Below are 25412 nucleotides of genomic sequence, written 5' to 3' on the forward strand. Positions count from 1 at the left end.
CATGTCTTACCGGAGTACACAGCACATGAGCAGCAGATGGGTTGGGACATTAGCTGGATTGAGCATACTGGGTGTATCTGACTTCATACAGGCCAGGAAGGCCCGCATCCTTCTGTTCTTGTCCTCGACTGCTTTGCCTAGCCAGAGCTTCTTGAGGTTTGGGCAAGTCCATTCCCGAAATGTCAGTGCAGACACCAGCTCAGGGGTTTGAGGTGACTTCCCTTTATAGGCAGACCACTCTTTGAGGATCACTGAAGGAACTGGAAAGCAGAAATTGAGGAAAAACAGGCTCTAGAGAATGTCTGAGCATTTCTGCAACTGGCCACAGTTGACAGGATCTGTCACATTTCAACAACTTTTTTATTTTTTGTTGTAATTTTTATTGTTAGCAGTAGTAACAGAAGGAGTAGTAAACACTTATCAGATGCTTGATATGTTAAGAACTTTACATATAAATGTAAATCTCATTTACTTCTCAGAACTCAGAACTCTAATCCTGAGAGAGAAGTATATCTATTTTATCATAAAATATAGTGTTCATTTTTCAGATGAAGAAATAAAGGCTCAAAGTCACACAGTTAATTACACAGAAACTCATTTAAGTAAATGTACCAGGCTAGTAAGGAAAGAAGTCCAAGGAAGAATTACATAAATATCTGGCTTCATAACAGACTATGGGACACTCCAAAAGATTTCTAAAAATTTCACAACATTCTCCAAAAACCAACATCTTTTAGATTTTTGAAGGTTTAACAGATGAGGAAAACATGGCTTCTGTCTACTTCTGGTATACCTCAGGCTCTTAAGCTATGGCCTCTTTTACTTAAGACGTCAAGCATCTACTCAATTACCCAAGCTAGAAACCTGGAAGTCATCCCACAGTCTGCATTCTCGTTCACCTCCTACACATCTGGTTATTTCCAAGGTCCTGCTGATTCTATTACTTTATTATCCTTTATATCTGTTCCCTTTTCTTCATCACAACAAATATTGCAGAGGTTCAGATCTCATCACCTGACAAGAGCTTCCAGACTGCTGTCCCTGACTTCATCCTGTCTGGTCTACTTCATATGCATGCTCCACAATTTTGACAGTGCTCTTTTTAACAAAATTTTTAATTTGAAATAATTGATTTACAAGGAGTTGCAAAGATAGTTGAGAGAGGTCCTTTGTACCCTTTACCCAGGTTCCCCCAAAGGTTGTATCTAAAACAACTGTAATATCAAAGCTAGGGGGGCGCCTGGGTGGCTCAGTCGTTAAGTGTCTGCCTTCAGCTCAGGTCGTGATCCCAGGGTCCTGGGATTGAGCCCTGCATCAGGCTCCCTGCTTGGCAGGAAGCCTGCTTCTCCCTCTTCCACTCCCCCTGCTTGTGTTCCCTCTCTCGCTGTGTCTCTGTCAAATAAATAAATAAAATCTTTAAAAAATATATCAAAGCTAGGAAGTTGGCATTGGTATAATTTTGTGTATAGTTCTATGTCGCTGGTAGATTTGCAGAACCACTACTGCAATCAAGATACAGAACTATTCAATTACCACAAAGATCTACTTTATGCTACCCCTTTTATGGTCACACCCAATGCCCCACAGCACCATCCCTAATCCCTGGCAACCACTAATCTGTTCTCCATCCCTACAATTTTGTCAATTTGAGAATGTTATATAAATGGAATCAACTATATAGTATACAACCTTCTGAGATTGGCATTTGCACTTGGCATAATGCCCTTAGGATCCTTCCATGTTGTTGCACATATCAATACTTTTTTTGCCAAGTAGTATTCCATGGTATGGATGTACCACAATTTAACCATTCATGTTTTGAAGGACATCTGGGTTGTTTCCAGTTTGGGGCCATTATGAATAAAATCTTCTATGAATATTTGTTTATTAGTTCCTGCATGAAAATAAGTCTTCATTTCTCTGGGATAAATGCCCCAAGGTGAAGGTGCTGGGTTGCACGGTAAGTCTATTTTGAGTTTTGAAAGGAAATGCCAAATTATTTTCTAGAGCAGTGGTACCATTTTACATTCCTACCAGCAATTTATGGGTGATCTAGTTCCTCCACATCCAATCCAGCATGCTGTATTAACACCATTATTCATTTTAGCCATTCTGATAGGTATGTAGTTATATCTTGTTGTGGTTTTAATTTGTAATTCTTTAATGGTTAATGATGTTAAATATCTTTACATGTCTACATGTCTTTATTTGCCACATGTATAATTTCTTCAGTGAAATGTCTGTATTCTTTTGCTGATCTTCTAATTGGACTGTTTTCATAATGCTTAGTTTTCAGAGTTCTTTATATATTTTAGACAGTAATCTAGATGTGTGGTACTTGTTCACCTATGGATGTCCAATTCATCTAGTACCATTTGTTAAAAGGACTACCCTTCCTCTAATGAAGTACTTCTGCAGCTTTGTCAAAAATCAGTTGGTTCTACTTGCATGGGGCTATTTATGGGTTCCCTATTCTGTTCCACTGCTCTATGTGTCTATACCACTACCTATACCACACAGTCTTAATTTTTGTAGCTACGCAGTAAGTCTTGTAAATCAAGGCAGAGTGATTGCTCCCAACTTATTCCTTTTCAAAACTGTTTTAACTGTTCTAGTTCCTTTGTCTTTTCATATAAATATCAGAATAATCTTGTATATATCTACAAAGAATCCTGCTGGGATTTGGATAGGAATTGTGTTAAACCTGCATATCAATTTGGAGAGAATTGACATTTTACTATGTTGAGTCTTCCAATGCATGGAGATCTATGTCTTTCCATTTATGTAGTTGTTCACTGATTTCTTTCATCAGCATTTTATAATTTTCAGCATACAGATCTTGAACATCATTTGTTATATTTATGCCTAAGTATTTCATTTTCTTTGGAGGAATTATAAATGGTATTTTTTTAATTTTGGTTCCTCATATTCATAGTATACAGAAATATAATACAATTAATTTCTGTATATTTATTGTGTATCCTACAACCTAGATGAACTCACTTATTAGTTCTAGGAATTTTGTTGTAGATTGTGATTTTCTACATAGACTATGTCATCTACAACTAGGGACAGACAGTTTTATTTCTTCCTTTCCAATCTGTATGTCTTCTATATCATTTTCTTGCCGTTCTATGCTGGCTAGAAGTTCAACACTATGCTGAAGAGCAGCAGTGAGGGCATAACTAGCCTTGCTCCTGATTTTAGGAGAAAAACATTCAGTCTTTCACCATGAACTGTAATGTTAGCTGTAAGGTTTTTGTAGATGTTCTTTATCTCATTGATAAAGAACATCTTTATATCTTCATATAGTTGAAGGAACTATATCTTTATATAGCTGAAGGAATTCTCTATTCCTAGTTTTCTGAGAGTTTATCATGAATTGTTGAATTTTGTTAAATATTTTTCCACATCCATTGAGATGACCATATTAATTTTCTTTTTTATCCTGTTTATATGATAGATTACATAGACTGATTTTTCAAATATTGAACCAGTCTTGCAAGATGGAATAAACCCTACTGGGCAATGGTGTGTAATTCTTTTTATATATTGTTGAATTCTACTGATGAATATCTTGTTAAGAACTTTCACATTGATATTGATGAAGGATACTGGTCTGAAGTACTGTTTTTATATACTCTCTTTATCTGGTTTTAGTATTGGGGTAATACTGGCTTCATAGAGTGAAGTGGGAAGTGTTCTCTCCTATTTTCTGAAAAAGATTTGTGTAGAATTGATGGCAATTCTTTTTTTTTTTTTAAAGAATTTATTTATTTGAGAGAGAGTGAGAGAGAGAGCCCAAGAGGGGGTAGGGTCAGAGGGAGAAGCAGACTCCCCGCTGAGCAGGGAGCCCGATGTGGGACTTGATCCCGGGACTCTGGGATCATGACCTGAGCCGAAGGCAGTCGCTTAACCAACTGAGCCACCCAGGCGCCCCGGCAATTCTTTTTTTTTAATTTAAAGATCTATTGTCCACAATAAGTGCCCGTGTAAAGCACTGTTGGAAATTAAAAGATTTGAGACAGACTCTATGTATTTGTTTTTAAAAAAATTATTATTGAGGGGTGCCTGGTTGGCTCAGTCAGTAGAGCATCCAACTCTTGACTGAAGGGTCATGAGTTTGAGCCCCATGTTGGGTGTAGAGATTACATTAAAATTTTTTAAAAATTTATTATTGAAATATAATTGACATACAATGTTATATTAGTTTCAGTTGTACAACATATGGGTTTGAAAATAATTTGTTAAAAATCTGGTAGAATTCTCCAGTGAAACCAATTCAGTCAGATTTCTTTTTTGGGAAAATTTAATTTACAGGGCTATTCAAGTTATCTATTTCATATTAGGTGTGTTGTGGTAGTTTGTAATTTTGAGAAATTGACCCATTTTGTTTAAGTTGTCAAATTTATGTGTGGAGTTGTTTACAGTATTCCCATATAATCCTTTGGATATCTGTAGGTACTATGGTGTTATTCCCTGCCTCATTGTTGATATTAGTAATCTGTGTATTCCCTATTTTCTTCTTTGCAGACTTTCTAGAAGTTTGTCAATTTTATTGTTCTTTGCAAAGAACCAGGTTTTTGTTTCACTAATTACTCTGTTATTTTTCTGTTTTCAATTTCACTGATTTTTGCTCTTTATTATTAATTCTTCACTTTGGTTTGCTGCAGGTTTAGCTTTCACCTCTTCTTGTTTCTTGAGGTGAAAATTCAGACGACAGATTAGAAATGTTTCCCCTTTTCTAATTTGAGCATTTAGTACTATAAATTTCCTTCTCAGCAATTTAGCTCCATTTCAGACTCTAATATACTCTATTTTTATTTTCATTTAGTTCCATGTATTTCTTTCTTTCTCTTGAGACTTGCTCTTTGACCCATGGATTGTATAAAAGTGCAGTGCTTTGTTATTTTCCAAGTATTTATTGATTTTCCTATTATCTTTCTGTTGTTGATTTCTAGTTTGATTCCATAGTGGTCTGAGAATATACTCTGTATAATTTTAATTCTCTTAAATTTATTGAGTTTGTTTTATGGCCCAGGATATGATCTATCATGTATATGTTCTGTGGGCATATGAAAAGAACATATACTTTGCTCTTGTTGCATGTACTATTTTTTTTTTAAAGATTTTTTATTTATTTGACAGAGAGAGTCACAGCGAGAGAGGGAACACAAGCAGGGGGAGTGGGAGAGGGAGAAGCAGGCTTCCCGCCAAGCAGGGAGCCCGATGCAGGGCATGATCCCAGGATCCTGGGATCATGACCTGAGCCGAAGGTAGACACTTAACGACTGAGCCACCCAGGTGCCCCTGTTGCATGTTCTATTAAGAGTCAATTAGATCCTATCCATTGATGGTATTGTTGAGTTCTATATTCCTGATGATTTTCTGTCTAGTTGTTCTACTCATTATTGAAAGGGGAGTTGAAGTCTCTGATTATAATTGTGGATTTGTCTCTTTCTAAGTTTCTCAGTTCTTTTTCGTTTGTTTGTTTGGTTTTTTAAATATTTTATTTATTTGATAGAGCGAGAGAGGGAACGCAAGCAGGGGGAGTGGGAGAGGGAGAAGCAGGCTTCCCGCCAAGCAGGGAGCCCAATGTGGGGCTCAATCACAGGACCCTGGGATCATGACCTGAGCGGAAGGCAGACGCTTAATGACTGAGCCACCCAGGCACCCAGTTTCTCAGTTCTTCCATCACATATTTTGTGGCTCCATGGTTTGGTGATACACATTTAGGATTGCTAGTCTTCTTGGTATATTGACCCTTTTACCAGTATATAATATCCCTCTCTCTCCCTGGCAATTTGCTTTACTCTTAAGTCTACTTTATGTGGTATTAATACAGCCATTCCTAATTTCTTTTGATTAATGTTTTCATGGTATATAATTTTCCATCATTCTACTTTCAACATACATATCATTTATCTTTAAAGTGAATTTTTGGAGACAACATATAATTGGGTCATGATTTTTATCTAGTCTGTCAATGACTATTTTAATTGGTGTAATTAGACCACTACATTTAATGTAATTATTGATATGTTAGGGCTTAAGTCTATCATTTTTTTTGGTTTGTTCTCTCTGTTTTTCATATCTCTGCTTTCTTCCTCTTCCCTTCCTATAGGTTACATGAACTTATTTTAGAATTTCATGTTGATTTATCTATAGTGTTTTTGAGTATTTCTGTGTACACCTTTTCTAGTGCATTTTCTAGGCATTGCATTATGTACACATAAGTTACCACAGTCTACTGGTGTTGACATTTTACCGGTTCAAGTATAGACACCTCACCGGTTACATCCCTTTAATCTTCCCCACTTAGAATTGTCTTACATATTTTCCCTATAGACACCAAGACCAAATAAGCAGTGACACTTTTGCTTCAACTGTGAAACATAATTTAGAAAACTCAAGAAAAGCAAAGTCTATTGTTTTTACCTACATATTTGTTCTCTCCATTGTCTTTCCTTCCTTCCTGATGTTGCAAGATTCCTTCTTTAAGTTTTTGCTTTAATTCTAGTTAGCTAACATACAGTGTTATTAGTTTCAGGTGTATAATACAGTGATTCAACACTTTCAGACACCACCCTGTGCTCATTATGACATGTGTACTCCTTAATTTCCTTCCCCATCCCCCTACTCTCTACCATCCGGTAACCATGAGTTTGTTCCCTATGATTAAAAGTCTGTTTCTTGCTTTGATTATCTCTCATTTTTTTTCCTTTGCTTGTTTGTTTTGTTTCTTAAATTCCACACTTGAGTGAAATCATATGGTATTTGTCTTTCTCTGACTTATTTTGCTGAGCATTATACCCTCTACCTCCACCAATATTATTGCAAATGGCAAGATTTCATTATTATTAGGGCTTAATAACATTCCATTATATATTCTAATACAATATTCCATTATATTCCATACACATACCACATCTTTATCCATCCATCAATTGATGGACACTTGGGCTGCTTCCATATCGTGGCTATTATAAATAATACTGCTATAAACACAGGGGTGCATGTATCCCTTTGAATTAGTGTCTCTGTTTGGGTAAATACCCAGTAGTGCAATTACTGGATCATAAAGTAGTTCCAGGCTTAAATTTTTGAGGAACCTCCCCACTGTTTTGCACTGTGGCTGTACAACTTTGCATTCTCACCAACACTGCAAGAGGGTTCCCCTTTCTCTACATCCTCACCAACACCTGTTGTTTCTTGTGTTTTTGATTTTAGCCGTTCTGACAGGTGTGAGGTATTATCTCATTGTAGTTTTGATATGCATTTCTCTGATGATGAGTGATGTTGAGCATCTTTCCATGTACCTGTTGGCTACCTAGATGTCTTCTTTGGAGAAATGTCTGTTCATGTCTTCTGCCCATTTTTTTATTGGGTTATTGCTTTGAGTTTTATAAGTCCTTTATATATTTTGGATACTAGCCTTTTAGTGGATATGTAATTTGCAAATATCTTCTCCCATTCTGGAGGTTGCCTTTTAGTTTTCTTGATTGTTTCCTTTGCGGTACAGAAGCTTTTTATGTTGATGCAGTCCCAATAGTTTCTTTTTGCTTTTGTTTCCCTTGCCTTGGGAAACCTATCTAGAAAAAAGTTACTATAGCTAATGTCAAAGAAGTTACTGCCTGTGTTCTCTTCTAGGATTTTCATGACTTCACATCTCACATTTAGGTCTTTAATCCATTTTGAATTTATTTTGTATATGCTGTAAGTGGACCATTCTTTTCAATGTCGCTGTCCAGTTTTCCCAGCAGCACTTGTTTGAAGAGACTGTCTTTTTCCTACTGGATATTCTTTCCTGCTCTGTCGAAGACTAATTGACCACATAATTGTGGGTTTATTTCTGCATTTTCTATTCTGTTCCATTGATCTATGTGTCTATTTTTGTGCCAGTACCATACTATTTTGATTTACTACAGCTTTGTAATATAACTTGAAGTCTGGAATTGTGATGCCTCCAGCTTTGCTTTTCTTTTTTCAAGGTTGCTTTGGCTATTTGGGTTCTTTGGTGGTTACATACACATTTTAGGATTGTTTGTTCTAGCTCTGTGAAAAATGCTGTTGTATTTGGATAGGGATTGCATTAAATATGTAGACTGCTTTGGGTAGTACAGAACATTTTAACAATATTTGTTTTTTCAATCCAGGAGCCTGGAATGTCTTTCTATCTCTGTATGACATCTTCAATTTAGTTAATCAGTGTTTTATAGTTTTGACAGCAAAGATCTTTCACCTCTTTGGTTAACTTTATTCCTATGTATCATTATTTTGGGTGCAATTACAAATGGAATTTTTAAAATTTCTCTTTCTGCTGCTTCATTATTGGTGTATAAAATGCAACAGATTTCTGTACATTGATTTTGATTCCTGCGACTTTACTGAATTTATCAGTTCTAGCTGTTTTTTGGTGGTCTTTAGGTTTTCCTACATACAGTATCATGTCATCTACAAATAGAGTTTTACTTCTTCCTTACCAATCTGGATTCCTTTTATTTCTTTTTGTTGTCTGATTGCTGCGGCTAGAAATTCCAGTACTATGTTAAATAAAAGTGGTGAGAGTGGACATCCTTGTCTTGTTACTGACCTTAGGGGAAAAGCTCTCAGTTCATCCCTATTAAGGATGATGTTTCCTGTGGGTTTTTCATAGATGGCCTTTATTATATTGAGGTACATTTCCTCTAAACCTATTTTGTTGAGGGTTTTTATCATAAATGGATGTTGTACTTTGTTAAATGCTTTTTCAGCATCTATTGAAATGATCATGTGGTTCTTGTCCTTTCTCCTACTGATGTGCTGTATCATGTTGAATGATTTTTTTAATGTTGTTGGACTTGGTGTGCTAGTATTTTGTTGAGGATTTTTATATCTATATTCATGAGAGATATTGGTCTGTAGTTCTCTTTTCTAGTGGTGTCTTTAACTAGTTTTGGTATAAGGGTAATGTTGGAGTCATAGAATGAATTTGGAAATTTTCTTTCCTTTTCTATTTTCTGGAGTAGTTTGAGAAGAATAGGTATTAACTCTTCTTTAAGTGTTTGGTAGAATTCGCCTATGAAGCCACCTGGTCCTGGACTTCTGTTTGTTGGGAGTTTTTCCATTACTGAATCAATTTCTTTGCTGGTTATTGGTTTGTTCAAATTTCCTATTTCTTCCTGTTTCTGTTTTGGTGGTTTATATGTTTCTAAGAATTTACCCATTTCTTCTAGGCTGTCCAATTTGTTGCGTATAGTTTTTCATAATATTCTCTTACGATTGTTTGTATGTATATCTGTGGTATTGGTTGTTATTTCTCCTCTCCCATTTGTGATCTTATTTATTTGAGTCCCTTCTCTTTTTTTCTTGAAAGTCTAGCTAGAGATTTATCAATTTTACTGATTTTTGCAAGGAACCACCTCCTGGTTTCATTGATTGGTTCTAATGTTTTTTACTTTGTATATCATTTATTTCTGCTCTAATGTTTATTATTTCTTTCCTTCTGCTAGTTTTAGGTTTTGTTTTCTCTTCTTCTTCTAGCTCCTTTAGGTGTAAGGTTAGGTTATTTGAGGTTTTTCTTGTATTTTGAGGTAGACCTGTATTGCTATAAACTTGCCTCTTAGTACTGCTTTTGCTGAATACCAGAGGTTTTGGACCATTGTGTTTTCATTTTTATTTGTTTCTGTGTACATTTTGCTTCTTCTTTGATTTCCTGGTTGAGCCAGTCATTGTTTAGTAGCATGTTATTTAACCTCCATGTATTTGTGGTCTTTCCAGATTTTCTTTTTTTTATGGTTGACTTCTAGTTTCATAGTTTTCATAGCTTTCTGTTGTGGTCAGAAAACACGCAAGGTATGATTTTTATCTTCTTCAACTTTTTGAGACTTGTACTGTGGCCTAATATGTGATCTATTCTGGAGAATGTTCTTTTTGCACTTAAAAAGAATGTCTATTCTGTTGTTTCAGGATGGAATGTTCTGAATACATCTTTTAAATTCATCTGTTCCAGTGGGCGCCTGGGTGGCTCAGTCATTAAGCGTCTGCCTTCGGCTCAGGTCGTGATCCCAGGGTCCTGGGATTGAGCCCCGCATCGGGCTCCCTGCACCGCGGGGAAGCCTGCTTCTCCCTCTCCCCCTCCCCCTGCTTGTGTTCCCTCTCTCGCTGTCTCTCTCTCTGTCAAATAAATAAATAAAATCTTTAAAAAAAATAAAAAAATAAATAATAAATTCATCTGTTCCAGTGTGTCATTCAACGCCATTGTTTCCTTGTTGATGTTCTGTTTAGATGATCTATCCACTGACATAATTGGGGTGTTAAACTCCACTACTATTATTGTATTATTATCAATTAGTTGCTTTATGTTTGTTATTAACTGTTTTATGTATTTAGGTGCTCTTAGGTGCCTAAATATTCACAATTGTTACATCTTTTTGTTGTACTGTCCCCTTTATTATTATATAGTGCCCTCCTTTGTCCCTTGTTGCAGTCTTTCTTTTAATGTCTATTTTGCCTGATATACGTATTGGTACTCTGGCTTTGTTTTTACATCCATTTGCATGATAGACATATCTCCATCTTCTCACTTTAAATGTGCAGGTGTCTTTAGGTCTAAAATGTGTCTCTTGTAGGTAGCATACAGATGGGTCTTGTTTTTTTTTTAATCCATTCTGCCACCCTATGTCTTTTGATTGGAACATTTATTCCATTTACATTCAAAGTAATTATTAATAAATATGTATTTATTGCCATTTTATTATGTTTTCTGCATGTTTCTAAAGATTTTCTGATTCTTTCCTGTCTTTCTGTCTTTCATGTTTTGCTGATTTTCTTTAGTGCTATATTTGATTTCTTTCTCTTAATTTTTTGCATATTTATTAGTGGTTTTTGACATATGATTGCTATTAGGTTTGTACATAACCTCTTCTGCATAAAGCAGTCTATATTAAGTTGATGGTCGTTTATGTTTGAACCATTGTTTTCTCCTCTCCTTCCCACATTTTAGGTATATGTTATTATATTGTATGTCCCTTTTTTTGAGTTCCTTGATTGATTTTTTACAGAAATATTCATTTTTACTGTTTTTGTGTTTCCTACCTCTATATTGTCACTTTTGGTCTCTCCTTTCCACTCAAAGTGCCCCTTTTAATATTTCTTGTAGGGCTGGTTTAGTGGTCATGAACTCCTTTAGGTTTGTTTGTCTGGGGAACTCTTTATGTCTCCTTCTATTCTGAATGATAGCCTTGCTGGATAGAGTATTCTTGGCTGCTGATTTCTCCCATTCAGCTCTTTGAATATATCACGCCATTCCCTCCTGGCTTGCAAAGTTTCTGTTGCAAAATCTCCTGCTAGCCTTATGACTCTTCCCTTGTAAGTTAATGACTTGTTTTATCTTGCTACTTTTAGAATTTTTTCTTTATCACCATATTTTATAAATTTAATTACAATATGTCTTGCTGTTGGTCAGCTTTTGTTGATTCTGTTGGGGGTTCTCTGTGCCTCCTGTACCTGAGTATCTGTTTCCTTCCCCAGATTAGGGAAGTTTTCAGCTGTTACTTCTTCAAATAAATTTTCTGACCACCTCTCTCTCTTCTGAGACTCCTGTAATATAAATGTTATTACATTTAATGGAGTCAATGACTTCCCTAAGTCTATTCTCATTTTGCATAATTCTTTTCTCTCTCCTTTATTCAGCTTGATCACTTTCCATTACTCTGTCTCCTAGGTCACTAATTCATTTTCATTTGTTTCCATGTACATGTTCCTCTGCTTCTTCTATCCTGCTGTTCATTCCATCAAGTGTGTTTCTCATGTCATTGATTGTGCCCTTTATCTTTGCTATGTTATTCCCTATCTCTGTGTTAAATATCTCACTCATGTCTTTTGCTCTTTTCTCAAGTTCAGTGAGTATTTTTATGATCATTGCTTTAATGTCTTTATCCAGCATGTTACTTATATCTGTTTTGCTTAGATCTCTGGCTGTGGCCTTATCCTTTCTTTCATTTGGGATAAATTTCTCTGTTTTCTCATTTTGTCTGCCTCTCTTTGTCAATTTCTCTGTGTTAAGAAAGTCAGTTGCATCTTCTGCTCTTGAAAGTATTGACTTTATGAAGAAGAGGTCCTGGAGTGTTAACCCCCTGTTCACCAGAACCTGGCACTTCAGGAGAGTATCCTAGGCATGTTGCTTTTGCCTTCCTATTGTTTATGAGTCCTTTTACCTTTCTATGTAGTCATCAGCACTGACTCTCTGCCTGTTGTGGGTTGTGCTTGCTCTCTATGGTGGTAGTGGGACCCAGGCAGGCTAGCTCTGGGGGAGTGGGGCATGCCTACCAGGGAATGCAAACAGGGCAGTTGTATTAGCAAAATGTGCACTGGGCCACTAGTCCTATGCCAGATCTCCTTTAGTGCTGCAGTGGCTGGAGGCTGCACACTGGGTGGCCAGGCACACAAGAGCAGCTGGGGGTGCACAGCTGGGCATGGTGGGAGATGGTGCCTGTGGGTGCTCGGCTGGGTACATGCACAAAGGTGCCCGGAGGACTGCTGCTCAGTGTGGTACATGCTGGTGGCTGGGGACATGTGTACACAAGGGTGGCTAGGGGTGCACAGCTAAGCACAGTATGACAGACATGCATGCTGTGCATCTGGTAGCTAGGTGGGGTACCTGCTTGGCTTTAACAAAACTTGCCCTGGGATGCTTAGGTGGTATAGTCGGTTAAATGCCCAACTCTTTTTATTTTTATTTATTTATTTATTTATTTTTTAAGATTTTATTTATTTATTTGACAGAGAGATAGCGAGAGCAAGAACACAAGCAGGCGGAGTGGGAGAGGGAGAAGCAGGCTTCCCGCTGAGCGGGGCCCGATGCGGGGCTTGATCCCAGGACCCTGGGATCGTAAACCCGAGCCGAAGGCAGACGCTTAACGACTGAGCCACCCAGGCGCCCCTCTTTTTATTTTTTAATATTTTATTACTTTTTTACTCTTTATTTTATTTTTTTTATGTTTAAAGATTTTATTTATTTGACAGAGAGAGAGAGAGAGAGCACAAGCAGGGGAAGGGGGAGAGGGAGAAGCAGGTGCCCCACTGAGCAGGGAGCCTGATGAGGGGCTCGGTCATGATCTGAGCCAAAGGCAGACGCTTAACAGACTGAGCCATCCAGGCGCCCCCTTTTTTTTTTTTTTAAAGATTGTATTTATTCATTTGACAGAGAGAGAGCACAAGCAAGTGGAGTAGCAGGCAGAGAGAGGGAGAAGCAGGCTCCCTGCCGAGCAGATAGCCTGATGCGGGGCTCGATTCCAGGACCCTGGGATTATGACTTCAGCTGATAGCAGATGCTTAACCGACTGAGCCACCCAGGCACCCCGCAAGTGCCCAACTCTTGGTTTCAGCTCAGGTGGTGGGATCAAGCCCCGAATCAGGCTCTGTGCTCAACATGTAGTCTGCTTGGGATTCTCTTTCCCTCTCCCTCTGCCCCTCTTTCTTGTGCTTTCTCTCTCTGTGTGTCTCTCTCTAAAATAAATAAATCTTTTAAAAAAAACTGCCCTGAGGGCGCCTGGGTGGCTCAGTTGGTTAAGCGACTGCCTTCGGCTCAGGTCATGATCCTGGAGTCCCTGGATCGAGTCCCGCATCAGGCTCCCTGCTCGGCAGGGAGTCTGCTTCTCCCTCTGGCCCTCCCCCCTCTCATGTGCTCTCATTCTCTCTCTCTCAAATAAATAAATAAAATCTTAAAAAAAAAAAAAAAAAAACTGCCCTGAGCCCAGGGCCAAGGCCAGCAAGCTTGGAGTGGATAAGTCCTCAGGAGAACTCGTGAGTATGGAGCACTGCTAGTGAGTTAGGTGCCAAGTGTCTGTGCAGCCCCACCTCCAGCAGGTGTCTCTGTACTTATGCTGACAGGTGGGGATGGAAAATGGCACCTGCCAGCTCCGTGTTGTGGAAGTCTCCCAACATACTCGGAAGTAAGTATGAACAGATCTGTCTACTGTTTGTGGAGTTTGTTCTACCAGTCTTCAGATCGCTCTCTAGTTTATTGACTTGGATGCGGATGATATCTAGTTGGAAACATGGGACTGGGTGAGCTCAGGGTCCTCCTACTCTGTCATATTCCCAAGCTCCTCCCAAGATTCCTCCTTTTATCATTTCCTTTTTGTGTACAGGAATACCTTTAGCCCTTCTTTTACTGTAGCTCTGGTGAAAAATTATCCTAGTTTTCCATCATCTGAAAATATGTTGATTTCTCCTTCATTCCTGGAGGATGTTTTTGTTTGATACAGAATTCTAACTTGTTTCTTCCCTTTCAGCTCTTGAAAATGTTGTGCAACTTCCTTCTGGACTCTGGCTTCTGATGAGGGATCAGCTGTTATTCATATTATTTTGCCACAATAGGTAAAGCATTGCTTTTCTCTGGCTGCTTTCAATAATTTTTCTGCCTTGAGCTTTCAAAAGTTTCGCCACAATATATCTTCACATGGATTTCTTTGGGTTTATACTGTTTATAATTCACTCAGCTTCCTGAATCTGTAGGCTTGTTTTTTCCCAAATTTGGTAATATTCGAGCCATTATTTATTTGAATACATCTGCTGTCCCACCCTCTTCCTCCTCTCCTTCTGGAACTGTGATGACACAAATATTAGATCTTTTGTTCTGGTTTCACTGATCCCTGTCCATTTTTTCAGCCTATTTTCTATTATTCAGATTGGGTAATTTCTATTGTCCTGTCTCCACATTCACTGATTATTTCTTCTGTTGTCTCCAATTTGCTGTTTAACCCACCTATTGAGTATTTTATTTGTTTTTGAATTTTTTAGTTCTTAATTTCCATTTCTTCTATCTTCTGTTTTTTTGCTAAGACTTTCTATTTTTAATTTGTATCATGCATGTTCAGAATTCTTTGTCAAAGCATTTTTATGATGGCTGCTTTGAAATCCTTGTCAGGTAATTCAAACATCTGTGTCATCTCAACGATGGCACCTATTGACTTTCTTCCTTGGTTTGAGAGCTCAGTTTGAAATCTTTTTGGTTCTTAGTATGATGAAGGATTTTCAGTTGAAACCTGGACATTTGGGATGTTATTTTAAAAGACTCTTCTTTCAATCTTTTAAAAGGATCTTTAATATTTTAAAAGGATCTTATTTTAATCTTGTGTTTTAGCAGGTATTTTCTGACACCACTCCGGTGAGTGAAGGGAGATGCTGTCTCATCACTGCCCAGTGGGACTGAAAGTCCTGGCTCCCCACTCAGCTCCTCTCTCTCCCTTGTTACAGTCTGGCAAGGATAGAAATCTAGGTTATTTATCTGGCCTTTGCTAGTAGGGGTGAGGGTGGGCCACAGTTTTTTTGTGGTATTTGGCTAGAGTAGAGTGGTTATTATCTAAAAATTTTCTGTGTTGCTAGGTTGTTTCTTTTGGGGCCTTTGACTAGTGTGAGAAGGCATTTCTTGGGGCTTTTACTGGTCTGTACCTGTTGGGTGTTTCTGGGCTGCTGGCTTGTCCCACACCTAGTTTAGGATATATGCAGCAATAAGAAAACCCAGGGAACTCACCACTGCATTATTCCTTGGATCCCAAAGTCCTTAGCCAGTCTGCCTTCTTCTCTTCACCTTTTAGAATGTCTTGTGCTTGTTATATATATAATGTCCTGGGCTTTTAGTTGTATTTAGCAGGAAGAATAAGGAAAAGTATATACTCCATCTTCCCAGAAGCAGAAATCTAGAGGGTTCTTTTGAACACACTAATTTGACCATGTCACTCTGCAGCTTAAAACATCTCAATGGCTCCAACTCTCTAAGGGATCAAATCCAAAACAAAACCTTACTGAGGAGGAAAAACTTTGTCAGATATACCTCTACATTCTCAAAGTCCAGCATGGTTCTTACAAGTAGTAGTTACTCTGAATGCTTAATGATTAAAGAATTGAGGCTTAAGTTCATGCATTACCCATACCAATATGTATTCTGGCAAATTATGTATTTTCTCAAAGACTGCTCCACAGCCAAAAGTATGAGGTGCTTGCACAGACATTTTTGTTCCATACCAAGCTTTGAGAGAGCTGCTGAAGCTAGAACTAAACTCACCTTCCACAGGTAGTCGCCGCCGTATGGCCAGGCGTTCCATTTTCCGCTGTGTTTCTGCCAGACTGAAAAGGACCCCATAAACATACTGACGTGCTGACCGGAACAGGAGAGCAGCTGGAGGCAGCTCCATGTTACACTCATCCTCAATACATACGGGGATCTTAATCTCACCCTAACAAAAAAAAATGGTCCAGGACAAAGAACAAAATGAGTTACCTCAAGGTTTGGAATTGAGCTGAGAAGAATCAGTAATGAACTTTAGCCTCTGTAGCCAGAAAATACAAATTTTCTACTTGTATTTAACAGTTTCAGAATAAAAAGAAGCTGTAATAAGCCCAAATGACCATAGCCAGCTTAAAAGCTATGCTCCATCTATAGAGTCTCTGCTATGACTGACTGTAGCTGACTAAATGGGGAAAGTCACATCTTAGACATTTTGCTGGGGGATAGATTTGTATGGTAAGACTGGAGGAAGGAAACAGCTCTGGAGAAGTACAGGAAGAGGTAAAGAACAAGGGCATAAAGCCTCTTCTTAGACTGTGTCCAGCCCTAGACCACAGTCTACCAACATGGTGCATGATCTTCTTTGAAATCTCACAATTAGGGGCGGCTGGGTGGCTCAGTCCTTAAGCGTCTGCCTTCGGCACAGGTTATAATACCAGGATCCTGGGATCGAGCCCCGTATCAGGCTCCCTGCTCAGTGGGGAAGCCTGCTTCTCCCTGTCCCACTCCACCTGCTTGTGTTCCCTCTCTCGCTGTCTCTCTCTCTCTGTCAAATAAATAAATAAAATCTTAAAAAAAAAAAAAAAGAAATCTCACAATTATAGTTCTCTTCTTGGGGCCTCATTTTTTTTTTTTTAAAGATTTTATTTATTTGACAGAGAGAGACACAGCGAGAGAGGGAACACAAGCAGGGGGAGTGGGAGAGGGAGAAGCAGGCTTCCTGCTGACCAGGGAGCCTGATGCGGGGCTCGATCCCAGGACTCTGGGATCATGACCTGAGCCGAAGGCAGACGCTTAACGACTGAGCCACCCAGGTGCCCCTTGGGGCCTCATTTATTATAAAGTTCTATCTCCTGCTGGTCTCACTTCACCTGAGGCCCTTAATGCAATGAGGGGCCCCAGTATACTTGGTTTCCTTTTATCTCCCTTCAGATAACAATTAGAATTTTCTCTGATAACTTATGGTTCTAGGAAGTGTGAAGTACAATGTTAAAAGCAGGGAGGCAGGTGCTGATGTGCTCTCTTACCTTAGTGAGGACATGATAGATATATGGGTACATAAGACCCCTTCGGTGTCTGTGCTCAGCAACCCGCAAGACCTCGGGAGCTACTGGAGGTAAGGGCGGAATGGTGATGTCCATGTGGTTCCTTGTAGACATAGACAGCAGGGATGGGATGTGGGGCTCTCCATCACCCAGGGTGGTATCTGCAACTCCAGCATCGATGGGCTGTACCCAGGACCCTCTGTCACCATTTGGATCCTCCCATCCAGGCTGCTGCTGAAGTGTTTCTGTGATGTGACTAAAAATTTCAAAAGACCGTGTAGAAGGGATAAAGGAGGGCACGTGTTGTAATGAGCACTGGGTGTTATATGCAAATAACGAATCATTGAACACTACATCAAAAACTAATGATGTACTGTACGGTGACTAACATAATAAAATAATTCAGTTGGAAAAAACCCCAAAGATATAAACATATGAGTATACTCAAAGAAAAAAAAAAAGAAATTCCAACTGAAGATTTCTGTTCTGATCCTAAGGATTCTTACAAACCTTCTGGAAGTCAAGACACTAAGTATTGGACCTGATATATTTCCTCTACACCTTATAAGAGGCCATGTCTAGAGTCAGCTTACATTCTAAGAAATTAATTATAACTGAAACCTCAAAGTAGCTCTGTTTCCCAGGATGAATCTGCTTGGAGAAATAATCTAAGAACAAATAAGCTAGTATAAAATACCACTGTTTTAATCCTCAGAACCCTGTCTTAAGCAATATAACTGCCTACTCAACTGTTCTAATACTTCAACTCTATAAATTCTTTTCATTTTTTTCTACATTCAATCCATCCCTCTCAAAAATTGAGAAATGACAGCCATGAAATGTAGCACACCCATACCTAGGGCTTCCCTAACCAGCTGCTATGCATCCTTTTACTTCAGGGGTCTGGGTATCTGAAAATTACCACCTGTACAGAGTCCATATGAGTATGAAATAGTTAAGCATAGAGTTTTCCTACTTCATTTAAGAGTAAAGAGCTACAGAGAAAAGACAGAAACATATACTTCCCCACACCCAACCAAGGTTACCAGCAAAAAAAATACAGATGCACCAGAAGTCTGTTCCCTTGAGTGCCTATTCAGATACTTACTCAGAGCTGGTTCCATTTGGTTCCTCACCATCAGAGGAAGAGGAGTGAGAAGAGTCTGGTCCCAAAGAAGGTGAGGCTTTGGAAGTCAGGTAATTGGGAAACTGGGATGCAGAGGAGTCGTAAGAGACAGCCCAATTGGCAAAGGGGCTGTCCTGCAGCATGGGATCCTCAGAAAAAGCATGGGGTTCCCCCAAAGCATGGGGAGAGAAGAGAAGAGAGGCGTTGGGTCCCATTGGGAATGGTGGTGGATATTTCATTTTCGGTGGCACATGGTTAGAAAACTAAAGGATAAAACAGACAGAAAAGCTATTTAACATTTGAATAGGCTCCAAAATGGTTCCCTCAGAAGTTGTGACACAGTGGGTAATGCCAGTAGCAGGGATTATTGGGATATAAAGAACCTACTGAGAATAATAAGAAATTATTCTAACAGTGATATATGGGCAGAATCCTCCAGAGGCAGGACAATGAACTAATCCATGTCTCCTAGAACCACTCTCCAACATTAGCTAATCTACCTTCACAATGCCCCAGTGGTTACTAATGTGGATGTTTTCTTTACATAGTCTGCCAGCCTCGAGTTGAGAATGTGACATAGGTATATACAGCCTTGATATTCTGATAACATTGAATTACCTTAACTTCTTAACTCAGAGTATAAAAATCAGGAAGCAACCTGAGTCTAATGCTAACACATGGTCTTGAGACTCTTGAAAGATATTACCATTGGCTTTCCAGCAGAAATAGTGCCCATCTGATTTCGTGGAAGGGGAGGATTTCCAAGCCGATTATTCCGAAAACCTGAAGCCAAGAGAAAGGGCTATACTTTAGTCAATCCAAATAATTCTACCATATTACATTCTGCTAACCCCACATTGCTTGAAAAATTATTAATAGATAAGTTATAATTTATTGAACACCAGCTATGTGCCATGCCAAGAACCTTATAGAAATTATTTTTTAAAAAATCCTATAAAATAGGTATCATAAGCCACATAACATACATGCATATGTGACTAGTTAAGATCACACAGCTATTAAGCAGCAGAGGTGGAATTCAAACTCAGGCCTGAACCCAGAGACAGGGCTATTTTACATACACCAGGCTGTAATGGAGGTTAGTGCCAGAAGAAGCCCAAGTTAAGGAAATGGCATTGGACCCCACCTACAAGTTTGAAACCACTCTTCTGACATGAAAATCAAAAAGAGAGTATCCACCAAACAGGAATGACTTCTACAAGAGTGCAATACAACAAGTCATTTCACTCTGGCCCAGGAGTTCCCATGAGGGACTGGGTTTCCCGTTTGGATAGAGGAGCTCTGCATCAGATGGAATCCTTACCTAGAAAGGAGGAGGGACCCACTGGCAACGAAGAGAGTTTGGTTGTGACTGAATAGTATTCAACTGCTTTCTTGAATCGCTCTATTTTATCTTCTGTCCTGGACTGGACATTGGAACATCAGAAGTTCAGGAGAAGAAACAACATGAGAGTGTATTTTGCATGCAATTTATAATTGAAGAGTCAAAACAGTAGCAGAAATAACATATTTTAAGAAACCCAAGAGAGCAATTTTTCATGTCGCAGAAAAGATTAGGTAGAGAGAAAGCATTATAAAATGTAAAAAAAAAAACCACAAACTTAAAAATAATAAATAAATAAAGTTTATTTACATTTTGTGCTATTCTAAAATGGTCATATGATCATTAGAAAGAATAGATAAGGATGGGGAAAAATTACATATTACCATCACCCGAAGATATTTTGGTCTGTTTTCTTCCAGTATTTTATTTTTTAAATTTTTAAAAAAGATTTATTTATTTATTTATTTGAGAGAGAGAGCGGGGGAAAGAGAGAGAGAGAGAGCACAAGCATGTGAGTAGGGTGAGGGGCAGAAGGAGAGAGAGAATCCTCAAGCAGATTCCATACTGAGCAGGGAGCCTGACACGGAGCTCAAGCCCAGGACCCTGAGATCATGACCTGAGCTGAAATCGAGAGTCAGACACTTAACTGACTAAGCCACTCAGAAGCCCCTTCTTCCAGTATTTTAAAATAAACTTTTGTTGACATACAGTCTATTTTAATATACATATTTTCTATAGTTGATACTATATAATTTCATATCCTTCTTGTATTATAATTTTGAATGACCATATTTCTTAAGCATAAATGTAACTACTTCCCTAATATTTGATACTTAGGGTATTTCTCACATTCGGCTATTATAAGTTATGCAGCAAAGAACATGTATGTACATATAAATTTTTTCTGGATTGCAGATTATGTTCCTAGGAAGATGTCCCCAAAGTGGAATCATTGGTTCAAACGGTATGAACACTAAAATAAAAAGCACTTAAACATATACAAAAACCACAATGTGTCATCGCTATATATCCACCAGAATGGTTAAAATGAAAGATTATAAGCATCAGGCACTGGTAAGGATATGGAATAACTGGAACTGCAGTGCATTGCTGGTGGGAGTGTATATTGGTATAATTTGGGAAACAGATCGGCAGTTTCTTATAAAGTTAAACATATATTTACCGTAAGGCACAGCAATCCTACTTCCAAGTATTTACCCAGGAGAAACGAGTACATATGTCCACAAAAAGATAGGAATGAGAATGCTAACAACAACTTTATTCATAATAGCCCCAAACTCAAATAACTCCAATGTATACCAAGAGAAGAACGGGTAAATTGTGGTCGATTCCTACAATGGAATACTATACAGTTATAAAAAGAACAAAGCGCAACATAGATAAACCTCAAACACCTTATACTGAGTGAAAGAAGAGAGACACAAAAGAGTACATATAAAGTTCAAGTAGAAGCAAAACTAATCTATGGCAAAAGAAGTAAAAATACTGGTCATCTCTGAGAGGTTAGGGCTGACTGAAAAGGAGCTTTTCCTTATCAAACCTTTTCCAATGTAATTTTAAAGTCCTATTAAATATAATTTTATGAACTTCCTAATATTTCATCAAATGAAATATAAACTATTAAAGTCATTTCTACTTTATCATTATAAAAATGCTTTGATAAGCATAATTTTACATAACTTTCTTGGATTATTTCATAGGGAATATTCTTAGAAGTGGAAATATTAGGTCAAAGGATATGGTCATTTTCATAGACACATTTTTTAAATTTAAATTTTAGTTAACATACCATGCAACATTGGTTTCTAGAGAATTCAGTGATTCGTCAGTTACATACAACACCCAGTGCTCATCAAAAGTGCCCTCTTTATTTTTTTAAAAAGCCTTTATTTATTTATTTGACAGAGGGAGACAGAGAGAGAGAACACAAGCAGGGGGAGTGGGAGGGAGGAGCAGGTTTCCCATGGAGCAGGGAGCCCGATGCAGGGCTCGATCCCAGGACCCTGGTATCATGACCTGAGCCAAAGGCAGACGCTTAACGATGGAGCCACCCAGGTGCCCCAAAAGTGCCCTCTTTAATACCCATACCCATCTAGCCCATCCCCCACATGCCTCACTCCATCAACCCCAGTTTGTTCTCTACAGTTAAGAGTCCCTTATGGTTTAGGAGCACCTGGGTGGCTCAGTCAGTTGAGCATCTGACTCTGGGGCTTTGGCTAAGGTCATAATCTCGGGGTCATGAGATCAAGCCCCACACTGGGCTCCACACTCAATGGAGAGTCTGTTTGTCCCTCTCCTTCCCCATCTGCCCTCTCCCCACTCACTCACTCTCTAAAATAAATAAATTATATCTTTTTAAAAAAGTCTCATGGCTTGTTTTCCTCTCTGTTTTCTTTTCCCCCTTCCCCAATGATCCTGTTTTTTTCTTAAATTCCACATGTGAGTGAGATCATATGGTAATTGTCTTTCTCTGACTGACATTTCACTTAGCATAATACAATCTAGTTCTATCCACTTTGTCACAAATGGCAAGATTTCATTCCTTTTGATGGCTGAGTAATATTCTAGTGTGTGTGTGTGTGTGTGTGTATATACATACATACATACATACATACATACATCACGTCTTCTTTATCCATTCATCAGCCTAAAGACATTTGGGCTCTTTCTATAGTTTGGCTACTGTTGATAATGCTGCTATAAACAGCATGTACCCCTTTGAATCTGTACTTTTGTATTCTTTGGGTAAATACCTAGTAGTGCAATTGCTGGATGGCAGGGTAGTTCTATTTTTAAGTTTTTGAGGAACCTCCAAACTGTTCTCCAGAGTAGTAGCTGGACCAGTTTGCATTCCCACCAATAGTGCAAGAGGGTTCCCCCTTCTCCACATCCTCACCAACACCTGTTGTTTCTTGTGTTGTTAATCTTAGCCATTTTGACAGGTGTCAGGTGGTATCTCACTGTGGTTTTGATTTGTATTTCCCTGACGATGAGTGATGTTGAGCATCTTTCCTTGTGTCTGTTGGCCATCTGGATGCCTTCTTTGGAAAAGTGTCTATACATGTCTTCTTCCCATTTCTTAACTGGATTATTTTCTTTGGGGGGTGTTGAGTTTAATAAGTTCTCATTAGTATCTCATTGGATACTAACCCTTTATCAGATATGTCGTTGGCAAATATCTTCTCCTATTCCATAGGTTGCCTTTTAGTTTTGTTGGTTGTTTCCTTCACTGTGCAGAAGTTTTTATCTTGAATAAGTCCCAATAGTTCATTTTTGGTTTTGTTTCCCTTGCTTCTGGAGATGTGTCTAGGAAGAAGTTGCCTCTGCCGAGGTCAAAGAGGTTTCTGCCTGTGTTCTCTAGGATTTTGATGGATTCCTGTCTCACACTGAGGTCTTTCATCCATTTTGAATTTATTTTTGTGTATGGTGTAAGAAAGTGATCCAGTTTCATACTCGTGTATGTTGCTATCCAGTTTTCCCAACACCATTTGTTGAAGAGACTGTCTTTTTTCCACTGGATATTCTTTTCTGCTTTGTCAAAGATTAGCTGACCATAGAGTTGAGGGTCCATTTCTGGGTTTTCTATTCTGTTCCACTGATCTATGTGTCTGTTTTATAACTGTGTTTCTGTGGTGTTGGTTGTGATCTCTCCTCTTTCAATCATTATTTTATTTACTTGTGTCCTTTCTCTTTTCTTTTTGATAAGTCTGGTTAGGGGTTTATCAATTTTGTTAATTCTTCCAGAGAACTAGCTCTTAGTTTTGTTAATCCATTCTATGGGTTTTTTGTTTTGGTTTGGTTTGGTTTCTATATAGTTATTTCTGCTCTAGTCTTTATTATTTCCCTTTTTCTCCTGAATTCAGGCTTTATTTGCTGTTCTTTCTCCAGTTCTTTTAGGTGTAAGGTTAGGTTGTGTATTTGAGACTTTTCTTGCTTCTTGAGGTAGGACTGTATAGCAATGTACTTCCCTCTTAATACTGCCTCTGCTGCATCCCAAAGGTTTTGGACTGTCCTGTTTCCGTTTTAATTTGCTTCCATGTATTTTTAAATTTCTTCTTTAATTCCTAGTTAACCCATTCATTCTTCAGTAGGATGTTCTTTAACCTCCTTGTATTTGCGGTCTTTCCAAATTTTTTCTTGTGGTTGACTTCAAGTTTCATAATGTTGTGGTCTAAAAACATGCATGTTATGATCTCAGTCTTTTTGTACTTGTTGAGGGCTGATTTTTGACCCAGTATGTGAATCCTTCTGGAGAATGTTCCATGTGCACTTGAAAGGAATGTGTATTCTGCTGCTTTAGGATGAAATGTTCTGAATGTATCTGTTAAGTCCATCTGGTCCAGGGTGTCATTCAAAGCCATCGTTTCCTTGTTGATTTTTCTGCTTAGATAATCTGTCCATTGCTGTAAGTGGGGTGTTAAAGTCTCTTGCTATTACTGTATTATTGTCAATGGGTTTATGTTTATTATTAATTGATTTGTATATTTGGTGCTCCCATGTTGGGGGCATAAATATTTATAATTGGTAGATCTTCTTGATGAATAGACCCCTTAATTATGATATAATGCCCTTCTTCATCTCTTGTTAGTCTTTGTTTTAAAACCTAGTTTGTCTGATAGAATATAGCTACTCCGGCTTTCTTTTGATGTCCATTAGCATGATAGATGGTTCTCCATCCCCTTGCTTTCAATCTGCAGGTGTCTTTAAGTCTAAAATTCATAGACTTCTGACACATGACAGTAAATCTCTTTCCAAAACCCATGTCTCAAGTTATATTCTCATCATCAATGCATGAGAGTGCCCAATTTACCATACAGCCCCAATGATGAGTACTTTATACAAAAAAATCATCTAACTACAAGAAACATTTCTTATAGAAATATATAAAAAATTATTAAAATATGTAATCCAAAAAAGTAAAATTTTAAACATTTATAATCTTTTCTCTCACAACCTGTAATTGTTAACTGTCTGGGATCTATATAGCATTCCAGATGTCTTTATTTGTATACATTCAGGCACACAAACAGAGAAATCAAGATCACAAGGTCCTCCAGCCTCACTTAGAAATAAAATCTATTGAGTATATAATTGACTGAACAAGTATTCCAAATCTCAAGAATATATGCAAATTACTGACTTATTGGTTAAATAATATTCCACTGTATCAAGGTTCCATTAGTTATATATTCACTATTATTTCCGTATTATACTTAATTACACACCTAACAATCTCCTAAAAGATATAAGGCATACACAGTCTTCCTTAATATCTATAGCTCTGTACTTATTCCCCTCCACAGAAGGGACCAGTGTTATCAATTTGATCTATGTCCTGTCATATACACATTATGTAGGTATACCAATATGGTTTTGCTTTTGTCATATATATGGAATCATATTATTATACTGTTTTTCAACTTGCTTTCTGCACTTAACTTGTAAACTATTTAACATCAGTGAGTAAAGATCTATGACCTAATCCCCTGAAATACTGAGTTATGTGTACTTCCCTCAATGTACCACTGTTCTGTGCCCTGACAAACATTTACTCTTCCTTGAAGGGTATGACTTCTCTGAAACCTTCCCTTCTGTGACACATTT

The 25412-nt window shown here is 38.1% G+C and overlaps 1 protein-coding gene across 3 annotated transcripts in view; it reads right to left on the reverse strand.

Annotated features, from left to right (window-relative positions):
- FAM120C (family with sequence similarity 120 member C) overlaps positions 1-25412 on the reverse strand; it is a 106588-nt gene that overhangs the window by 44233 nt on the left and 36943 nt on the right. For all 3 annotated transcript variants that reach the window (XM_045878540.3, XM_045878531.3, XM_045878548.3), the window contains exons 5-10: positions 19767-19869; positions 19149-19225; positions 18425-18705; positions 17299-17572; positions 16049-16220; positions 11-260 (exon numbers count right to left, since the gene is read on the reverse strand). In XM_045878540.3, the coding sequence (XP_045734496.1) occupies positions 11-260; positions 16049-16220; positions 17299-17572; positions 18425-18705; positions 19149-19225; positions 19767-19869 (1157 nt within the window). The remainder of the gene's footprint in view (positions 1-10; positions 261-16048; positions 16221-17298; positions 17573-18424; positions 18706-19148; positions 19226-19766; positions 19870-25412) is intronic.

The sequence above is a fragment of the Mirounga angustirostris genome, unplaced genomic scaffold (assembly GCF_029215605.1).
Source record: "Mirounga angustirostris isolate CCGP_5_RB_7025 unplaced genomic scaffold, mMirAng1.0.hap1 SCAF_11, whole genome shotgun sequence".
NCBI classification, from domain to species: Eukaryota; Metazoa; Chordata; class Mammalia; order Carnivora; family Phocidae; genus Mirounga; species Mirounga angustirostris.